The following is a 10,957-nucleotide window of genomic DNA, read 5'->3' as shown; positions in this document are numbered from 1 at the left end:
AGTGATCTCTCCTGATTTTGTTCCCTAGTCATCCAGTCACAGAAATTGACCAGAATTGTGTCACATGATCTTTTTTTGGTAAAATCTTACTGCCTTGACTCCTGTTATCTGCTGGATTCAATTTACTCTGCAATATTTTCCTTTAGTAGTGGTCTTATTAACCCATTATGCCCCAGTGACCTATTTAGAGCAAAGCTTCTTAAAAAATTTCGGAAATAATGGGTTAAGTTAATCAGGACAGAGGTCAGACTGACTAACCGACTTCCTCCCTATTTTTTGCTTTTGTAAATAGCAGCAATGTCTGCCTTAAATGGTTTGTCTTTTACTTATTTATTTATATATATATATTCTGCCTTTTAGGTACTTCAATGCAAATCACATTCAGGTACATTAAGGGGGTGATATTGATGCAGTTGGGAGACAATATTTAGCCAAGCCCTGGAACATCCTTGTACCATCCACCACTTAGCTGGATAACTATTTAGCCAGATAAATTGTTAACTGGCTAAGTGACAGCCACTGAATGCAGCTGAATATTAAAACAGTGCCCCTGAGCCAGATGACTCCAAACTTATCCAGCTCAGTAGCGCTGGATATCGGGCCCTAGGTATTTCCATTTCCCATAGGGCTTACAATCTAAAGGGCCTATTTACTAAGCATTTTTCCAATAGGACCTTAAGTTTGTACCTGATGCATTGGAGGATGAACAAGGAGTGGTCCTTAGCAACTTTTCATCTTGCCTTTGACCATTAACCTGCAGTTTCCCGCAAGATGTATTTCTTTCACTTATCCTGTGCAACCAATATCTGCTACCATTTGTTATACTGATTTGTAAATTGGGATTGCCATTCTTCATGTATGCTGATGACATTTAACTGTGTGCCGTTGGGTAGTCACAGAAAGGTGATGGTATCTAGACTTAATAATTGTTTAACTCAAATTTCTATCTGGTTGAAAGGAAAAAAATTCAGGTTGCATGTATCAAGGTCTAATATTGTGTGAGTCAGAATAGCGCTGTTCCATCCTACCACTGTACTGGCTTCTTCAGATTATGTATGCATATCATGGATGGGGGGAGGTGGTCTTAATTGATTTTCAGCTAAAAATGACTAGCCAAGTATCAGCAGTTATTTAATCCACTTTCTATTACTTTTGTTTCATGAAGCAGTTTGCCCATTGTTGGATAAACACAACTTAGCTACAGTGATTCAGTCTCTAGTAATATCTAGAATTTCTACTACATTATCCACAATCTTGGCTTGCCTAAGTGTACGGGTTCCAAATTATTCAAAACAATGCTGTTAGGATGATTAATGGCTTAAATAAAAGAACACATGCCATTACTCTCGTATAGGTGAATTTTAAAAGCCCGATGCGCGCCAAAAACCAGGAGATACATGAATATGTCAGACCAGCACGCGCCAAGCAAATTTTAAAAACCACCTAAGTACATGCATATTTCCAGGTACATGCACAAATTAAAAAGTCCAAAAAAGGGACAGGGCATGGGCATGGTCTGGGCAGGGCTTGGGCATTCCTGGATTTATGAATGAAACAAGTGCATAAAAATGTATGCACACAAGCGGGCGCCGGGATCCCTTACCGCGTAACTTTCATTTTGCTATGGATGGCGTATTAGTCCTAAAACAAAAAAATAGGCATGTCAGCAGGGTTTTAAGGGTCCGGGTTAAAAGGGGAAAAGGCTATTTAAATAGGGGGGTTAGGAATAACAACTTCGTTCCCAGTTCACCCTTACCTGGGTGAACTGGGAACGAAGTTGTTTATCTAGTAATTGCATCGGCGTGCGTTTCTATTAAATTCCGCCCACTTACGCGGTAGAGTCGGCATTTGCACATACATGTATGCACGTTCAGCCTATAATGTATACCATGCGCACATATATACGTGTATGTAATAAAATGGCCAAGTCTATGGATGCAAGCCAGCATATGCACGTACATTTGCGCCGGTATTAGAGGGAGGTTAGGAATAGGTAGAATGAGGGGATTCCGTAGATCTATGAGTCATAATAGTAAGAATTCAAAAAACTCTCAACATAGATGTATGGGGAACGCAATAATAATAGAGGGGATTTTTCATAAAGTATGATGAGTAGTTGATAATGTATTTTTTTCCCTGTTCTTGTGTGTGAAGAAATAGTTTCTCTTCACAGTTTCACTATTATAGCTTGTTTTGTATTTTATATCTCTTGGGAATGGCAACCTCATTGCGTCTTGCTGAATAATCGTTTTAGCTGGTCTTCACTGGCTTCTCTATTTTATCACATTCAGTATAAATCCCTTACTGTGGCATATAGAGCAGTTTGTAATAAGGTACCAGTTCCTTTGACGCATTTAACCATTCCTAACATTGCTAGAAGAACTCTTAGGTCCTCTCAAGAAGCCATTATTGAAATATGATTAAAGCTATATTTCCTAAGACGGCATTTACCAAATGACAGAACTATAAATGGCAAAAATGGCTGTTTTGTTTTATAACCTGTTTATTGGTTGCAATTGGCTGTTTTATTTTTATTGTAAGTTTTCATTGACTTATAGTCAATTTTGCGTTATTGTTTATTGGAATTTGGTTTGTATAATATACAGATTGTATTTTATGTTGGTTTTATTGTAATTTGTTTTGAATATAACTTTATGGGGAGGTGGGCGGTGAAATTAAATAAATAAATAATAACAATCTGGCAACCTCTGCTGGAATCACTCCTGACTCCAAGGAGTGACTGAATGGTAATATTTGATGAGTCTATGCATACACAGATATTGGGCATTGTTACACGCACAGCATTTAGATTCATCTGCCACACATGAACATTTCATAATATTGATTTTTACCTCTTTGCAAACTCCAAGAAGACAGTAACAAAACTAAACATCTAGAAATCATGTTTTAGACATATCTTGTTATAAATTCTATGCATTGCCTTTTCCCATAAGGTGAGACATCATCAGCCTTTTGTTAAGTTTTTCCAAATAGAAGAAGGATCCACATATTCTAGGAAGTGGTACCGTTCATGGACTCATTATTTTTTATGCAGGAGTTCTGCCAATTTCTCCGTATCCACTGTTTCTCAGATTCTACAGACCCACTGGGAATCTACAGGATATTTCCATGCACTGTATATGCCATGCTTAGGGCCTGATCCTCTAAGCTCTTTTCTCATAACCAAATGGGGGGAAAGCCTTAATGGATCAGGCACTTCATTTGTAAAATAAAAATGGTTCAAATTTCTCTGCAGTTCTTCTAGTGCTTGGAGTTAGCATGGGAATCATGTGATCTATATTAGATTTTGTATCCTAAGAACATTCTACTCACAGGTAATTTAGGCCAGAGTTGTATAGCTTGTTTACAGTTCACTATCAGTCTCATTACTAAAGAGTGTTAATGGGTTAACAAGTGATAAATTAATTTAATGTATGTTAAAGTGGCTTTAATGTAAAACATTCCCAGAATACCCCAAAATATATTTAAATTAACTGTGTAGCATGCAAATATATATTATTCAGCTAATTAATATTCAAATGAGGTTATGCTAATAAGATTACTCCAGTTCAAACTGGGTTTTAGCTATGTAAATCTGCTTGGTTAAAAATATGGTCACTCCTCCTGGCTAAATTTGTGCCGTTAAAATTGCAAGCCACAAATTTAACCAGGTGAAAAAGGGGCCAAGTTTAAAGTATTCCTGGGCCAAGCTTTTGAATGTATCCAGTTAGCACAATATTCAGCACTAACCAGTTAAATTTAACTGGGTAACCTCAGTCGCACAGATAGAAAACCTCAATCTATCCACTGACATTTTGAAGGGGTGGATGAAGCCAGATATTCAGCCACACAATTTTCCAGATACATACAACAGATGTCTGTTCAGAGATAACCTGATAAATATCCCTGTTTGTTTTACCCACTCTACAGGTTTTGAAAATCAATCCCTGTGTCACTGAAGACCCTACTTGATTTCTAGTCATCTGCCTCACCCATCATTGCCTCCTCACTCTGTATGTATCCTAAGAATGCATGAAAGCTATCACTATTACAATGGAGTCTCTCGGTTTACAAGAACAGAGTCTTCCTGTGACAATGAATGAACTCTTCTTTAATAGCAGCTCTTGTGGTAACTTAAGTTAATGTATTAGTATTAAGATTATCATTTCAAGTCCTACTACTTATCAGTTTTGTTTCAGAAATATATCATAGATTATGTGAGGCAAAACAAGTATATTTTATTCACACAGATGAAAAGATGAAAGAGAGAAACTTTACTATAGTTGTGGAATTCAGTCTCTCAGGACTTACAGATCATCCAAATCTCAAGCTCATACTCTTCCCCATATTTCTAGCTATCTACCTTTTCACCCTGCTGGGCAACAGTCTCTTGATCACAACAATCAAGGTTGACGTCCGTCTTCACACTCCTATGTATTTCTTCCTCAGCAATTTATCTTTCTTGGATATTTGCTACACTTCTGTAACAGTTCCAAAAATGCTGGAGACCTTCCTATTTGACAAGACTACCATTTCATTCTCCAACTGCGTGACTCAGATGTTCTGCTACTTGGCCTTGGTTGCCACTGAGGTTCTCCTCCTTGCTGTCATGGCCTATGATCGTTATGTTGCAATCTGCTTTCCACTGAGCTACCAGCTCATCATGAGCCGGAAAGTTTGCATTCATCTGGCTGCTGGGATGTGGGTAATCGGCTTTCTTGACTCTATTCTCCATACCACCCTGACCTTTCAGTTGCCCTTCTGTGGCTCCCTGAAGATTGACCATTACTTCTGTGACATCCCACCACTCTTGAAGTTATCATGTGTAGACACTTCTCTCAACCAACTTATTGTCATGTTGGCTGGGTGTGCTATATCCCTTGGTTCCTTCCTGCTGACTCTCATTTCCTACATGCTCATCATGGCCACCATTGTTAGGATGCGCAGCACCGAGGGGAAGCGCAAAGCCTTCTCTACCTGTGCTTCCCATCTCTTTGTAGTGACTCTCTTGTTTGGGGCCCTCTTCTTCATGTACCTGAGACCCTCCACTAGTTACACCATGGAACGGGACCGGGTCGTATCTGTCTTCTACACTATTATTATCCCCATGTTGAATCCTGTTATCTACAGCTTCAGAAACAAGGATGTTAAGGGGGCCATGAGAAAGGTCCTGCAGACCTCTCGTGGCCTCACATAAAGATACCTAATAGATGGAGAGAAAGACATCTTGATTCTTAGTGCAGCCACAATCAGACATTTCTGTGCTAAGTAACAGGATATCTTGACCTGTTAGAACACTTCATATTTTATTTCCTCACCACTACATTTATATCAAAATCTCTTTGTGTCCATCTTCCAAATACTTTTATATAATAAGATTATGTGTCTGTCTTTATAAATAATAAAACTTAAGAGAGATCTGGAGTAGGTTCTAAGGTGCTGCTAGTATTACTAGTGCAGGTGATGATGTTGTCATTGATGCTCATGATAGATGTTGGGATGCAAAAGGTGGCTGTAATTTTGCTGGTGATGATAACCTAAAGTGATGATGTTGGTAGTGGTTGTGTTTGTGGTAGGTTTTCTAATGGTAGAGGTATTTTATTTAGTTTTTTATTTAAAAAGTGTTATATACCGCACCCTACAATAAAATTGCTTGGGCAGTTCACAAGGTAACATTCAAAATAAATGGTGATAAGGGTTGGGGAGATTATGATGTGGGGCCTGGTCCACCTTAAATTCCCAGAGAGAGAGAGCTCTGTAGGCGGGAACTTGCGGGGCAAGGGAGAACCTGAGGGCAGGACCAACAATGGACCATAAGAGTGTAAGCCTAGTTGGGTTCAGGAGGCCCCTGCATCTCCAGAAGAAGTAGCTCTTTTTAAAATATTCTGACCAAGCCAAAAGGGGGTGCATGCACATTGTCCAGAAGAAAGGCAGTCTACAACCCTGTGAGTGTAACTTGAATACTGTTATACTAGGCATAGAGAAAAAACCCAAGTCTCCAAGGGAGGACTGTGAAGTTTTTTGAGTGGCCTGCCAAAGAAGATGAAGGCAAAGCAACCCTGCAGAGAAAAGGGTGTGGCTCAGGAAGCTCACTGAAGCAAGGCAGCCTGCATGAAAAAAAAAGAGTTATCTAGCCATGCCTAAGAAACAGGCTGATTCAGTAAAGTCCGCGGGAGAGCGGACGAACACCCGCTCTCCCGGCACGCGCATCGGCCACTCGCCGGTGCGCGTGATTCAGTATTCAAATTAGGTGGTGCGGTAGAAACAGGCAAAAGGAGGCGCTAGGGACACTAGCGCGTCCATAACGCCTCCTTTTAGCCCGGAGCGGTGGCTGTCAGCGGGTTTGACAGCCGATGCTCAATTTTGCCGGCGTCGGTTCTCGAGCCTGCTGACAGCCACGGGCTTGGAAACCGGACGCCGGCAAAATTGTGCATCCAGTTTTCGGCCCAACAGCCACCGGCCCATTTAAAAATTTGTTTTCTTTTTTTTTTTACCTTTTTTACCCTTCGGGACCTCCGACTTAATATCGCCATGATATTAAGTAGGAGGGTGCACAGAAAAGCAGTTTTTACTGCTTTTCTGTGCACTTTCCCGGTGCCGGCAGAAACTAGCGCCTACCTTTGGGTAGGCGCTAATTTCTGAAAGTAAAATGTGCGGCTTGGCTGCACATTTTACTTACTGAATCGCGCAGGCATACCTAATAGGGCCATCAACATGCATTTGCATGTTGAGGGCGCTATTAGGTGCCGCGGGTTGGATGCGTATTTTCCACCCCTTACTGAATAAGAGGTAAGGGAAAACGCGCGTCCAAGGGCAGGTTAACAGTGCGCTCTGTCGGAGTGCACTGTACTGTATAGGCCTGAAAGGGGGCTGAAACAGAAGAAAAGCAGTGCTGCTTGGGTTTGAGAGCACTGAAAGTTGGAAACTTGCTGGCTCATAGGAGATCACAAAAAAAAAAATCTGAAACTGCCTTTAAACTAGAGAGGGTTCTGTGGGGCCTGCAGTCAAGTTAGGTTTTTCTTTGCAGACTAAGTGGACAAGCTCCGGCTGAAGATAGAACTGTTATATTCAGTACAGTCAGTGCCAGTGAGGCAGGGTTTTGTTTTGTTTTTTACATTTTTTTCCTTTTAAAGAAAAAAAAGAGAGAAAAAGCAGTTGAGCACTGTGGCTGGAGCAGGGCATGGCCCAGACTGAAAGTGAAACTGTTAGCAAGTGCAGAATCCAGAAAGCTTAAAGTCCTAGGCAAACTACCAAAAACCTGGTCTGGATCTAGTGGATGTACTGCAGTGCAGGTGCAGCAGAGTGGGGGCATGTCGGAAGTTAATTGGCAAGCATTGGCTCAAAGCCTTCTAGAAGGGCAGAAGCAGCTACAGGCAGTATCGAGGAACCTGAGAGAAGTGCTGCCAAGGGGCCAATTAAAGAAGCAACAGAGGACAGGGAGTCCCAAGTGAGAGGAAATACAGAGAAGCCAAATGGAGCTACTAACATGGAGAGGCCAGAAGGACGGGTCATGGGCAGTTGTGTGAAAAGGAGTGTAGAAACCCCAGTAAGAGGGGTTGCTGAGGAGCCAATATTGGAGTCATCAGAGGGTGCTGGTCGTGACAGTACAGAGGAAGTACAAGTCACCATAGCTAATCCCTCAGTCAGTCCAATGAGTCCCGCCGGGGTGGAAATGGAACCCAGAGCTACAGATGGACTCAGATAAAGGATTGTGGATGCACACTGGGCAAGGGCTGCAGTGGGTGGTACTAAAAGTAACCCTAAGCTGTGGGGGTGAGTCTGATCCTAGATCCCCATCCCCAAGCCTAGCTGGTGGGAGGCTAGATGAAGGAAAGTATGGTATGTGGTGCTCCCCTGATGGGATCCAGGGGAGAATAGTGATACTTAGACCAACAGGTCCAAGCTGAGGAGGGGGTATGTGACAGATGTGTTTTACCCCTTTAAACGTGTGCAGGACCAGGCCCGGGGCCTGGTCCACCTTAAATCCCACAGAGAGAGAGAGCTCTGTGGGTGGGACCCTGTGGGTAGAGGCCTGAGTGTAATCCCAGCTGAGTTCAGGAGGCCCCTGCATCTCCAGGAGAGGCAGCACCTGTTAAACTATCCTGACCAAACCTGAGGGATGCATATACACTGTCCAGAAGGAAAGTAGTCTACAACCCTGTAAATGCAACTTGAATACTGCTAAGATAGGCAGACCACTGTTAAAGTGCTGTGTTTGTTAAATAAAGTAACAATTGCATTTGAAAAGGCTGGAGTCCATGTGGCTTTGTGCCTCCAGCCTGGAAGACACCGCTCGGTTTCCCACATGCACATGCTTTTTAGAATCAGGAAGTATGCGTGTAAGGACCAACTGTGCACCAACAATGCCCTCTGCCTCTGCTCAGTTCACATAAAAGTATGCGCCTAACCGGGTTACATGCACACTTTCACAAGTAATGAGCCCCAGACTATTTTAGGCATTCACCCTTTTTTGCTGGATTGTACCGTATCCTGAGGGTGCATAAAAGAATTTGTATCTGGGGCTAACTCCATGGGCTTACTTTCCCCTCTTTGTTTGTCCCAAGTAGTGAGTCATTTCTATAAGGCTAACCTTCTTCTAGACCCAGGCAGTGGCGTGTTTGCTTTTCCTGTGTGTGTGGCAGTATGACGTCTCCCTTTTTTTCACTCTGCAGAGATCACACAGGATACAGTATTAGGTGTTCAAAACAAAAGGTTTACTGTGATTCTCTTTAATGTAAATAAAGTTCTATTAATCAGAAATGTAAGTGTAACATACCTCTAGGAACTAGGGCAGAGAAATGTTGAATCATCATTGTGACATGAAAAGACTGACAATAGAGTGCTGTCTCTTTAAGAGCTGAGGGGGGGGGGGAAAGGAGATTTATAAAAATTTGATTGTATTGAGCGTGTGCGAACAGATCACTGCTCAGCTTGAACAGAGTTCCTGCCCTGCTCTGAACTAATAAATATTATCTGTGCTGATTAAGGTTCTCTTTTCTGGAACCCTGCTGTGGATGACTTGGGAGTAGTTGAACTGTGCCCTGTCAGGATTTGAAGCTCTTCTTTCGGATAGAGGCTGCTGTATTGTGGATTTGGCAGTTGAAGCAGCAGTACTGACGCCCTCTTCAGCTCTAAATTCAAATGGACACACAGTAGGATACAATCTGGGACTTTGCTTGTTCAGAGACTGCTTAAGGTCGGGTGCTATATCACATGCTGATTCTGGTTGAAATACTTAACATGAGTTTATGACAAAGTTGAGTTTTCTCTTGTACTATATACATGTGTTTATATGACAAATGCAGATGCTTAGGAAGTGAACAGATTTATTTCAGTCATTCATTCCAGTAAAGATAAAACTGTTACTCACTAAAGAGCGTGTGGATTCATTTCTGATACTGGGTTGGGAATCAAAGTGCAGGTTTCAGACACAAGGAGTCATAAAGAAAATTGAACTTCAAGGGTTACAACAAATTCTGGCGCATCAACGTGGGGCGGTGTTTCTTTTTTTTTTTTTTTTTTTTCTCTCTGTCTGACCTGCTACTGAGCGACCCAGCATCATTAGTGAAGTGAGCACAGTATTCTCTTTGTTTCTTTCTCATACAAAATGGAGTATTGCAAGTACTATGATTGTATTCCTGATAGATCTGTTATTCTGAGTTCTGTAAATCCTGAAATATCTTTAGCAAGTGTAGAAGATGCATTAAGCCCAGCGGGTGTAGTTACAAAATTGAAACGTTTAAGAGCTGAGTCATCTGATCAAGTTTTGTGTGAGTTTGAAGAACCGCTTTCTATAATTATTTTAGAAAGAATGAGCTTAAAAGGGGAACTGGACAGTCAGTGGATAATTTTACCTGTCTTAGATGAGACAGTATCAGAACAGGATGTTGAATCAATGTCCCCTGAAGCATGCACTGACCCACTAGTGAGTGACATACTTTTAGATATGACAGATCGACTTCAAGAAGAATTAGCATATATAGCTGACAGTCATAAAATCAATATTCAAGATCTGAGAAAAAGAACATCTGCTCTCATGATTGAGAGTTTGGGGTCACAAGAAAAAGAAACACGAGATATAGATCAATCACCCCAGAGTATATTGCAGACTCCAGTTAAAAGCCGAAAAGGAGTCTCCAAGTGCTTGGATGCTATGCTAACCCAACATCCTGTGGCAGTCAATTCTTCTCAATATTCCATTCCACCAATTTCTATTCCTGCGGATGTTTCAAAGGTTATAGTGGAGCATGTGATCAAAACTCCTAAGGAAAAGGGCGCAGAGTTGAATCATACGTACTACAAAATTAAAGTTTTCTCTGGAAATGTCCCTAAACCTAGTAATGAAGGAGACTATGAAACTTGGCATATTCAAATTAAGCAATTACTGCAGGATCCAGATCTCACCGCAGGTGCAAAAAAAAGGAAATTAATTGAAAGTCTCCTTCCTCCAGGTTTAAATATTGTCTCTTACATAGATAAAAGCGCCACAGCAGAGCAGTGTTTAGAGGAACTGGAGAAGGCATATGGCAGTGTAACTAATGGAGAGGAATTATTTTTTCAATTTATTGAAACTTTCCAGAATGGCAAAGAAAAATCTTCAGACTATTTGAGAAGGCTTCAGGTCCTGTTACAGAAAGTTGTGGAGCGGGGAATTTTCTTTGGGCTCGCCCCAGACAGGCAGTTACTACAACAGTTTGTATGTGGGTGCTGGGAGGAGACCCTGATTACCCGACTGCAATTGAGGGACTTATTAGAGAGCCAGTCGAAAAAACTGCCACAGTACTCGGAGCTGCTATTTAAAATCAGAACGATTGAGGAAGAAAGAAACATGAAAGAATCTAGGAGGATACGTCAATTGGGAGTTACCCAGATTAAACCTGTAAGCAGGACTTACCTAGCAAATGACATAAGCATTGCTCAACATATGACACCAGAGGCAAGTGAGTTTAAGGTGGGA

At 41.5% G+C, this 10,957-nt stretch overlaps 1 protein-coding gene across 1 annotated transcript; it reads left to right on the top strand.

Annotated features, from left to right (window-relative positions):
• Positions 1 to 4,258: 4,258 nt before the first annotated feature.
• Positions 4,259 to 5,197, top strand: LOC115098537 (olfactory receptor 5A2-like). Its single transcript, XM_029615151.1, has one exon. The coding sequence runs from the start codon at positions 4,259 to 4,261 to the stop codon at positions 5,195 to 5,197; it is 939 nt and encodes a 312-aa protein (XP_029471011.1).
• Positions 5,198 to 10,957: the final 5,760 nt, after the last annotated feature.

Source organism: Rhinatrema bivittatum, chromosome 1 (genome assembly GCF_901001135.1).
Source record: "Rhinatrema bivittatum chromosome 1, aRhiBiv1.1, whole genome shotgun sequence".
Classification (NCBI taxonomy): domain Eukaryota; kingdom Metazoa; phylum Chordata; class Amphibia; order Gymnophiona; family Rhinatrematidae; genus Rhinatrema; species Rhinatrema bivittatum.
The sequence above is the reverse complement of the archived record's forward strand: the minus strand, read 5'-3'. Positions and strand labels throughout refer to the sequence as shown.

Coding starts and splice junctions, on each gene's coding strand:
- LOC115098537 (XM_029615151.1), top strand. CDS start 4,259: ATGAAAGAGAGAAACTTTACTATAGTTGTGGAATTCAGTCTCTCAGGA.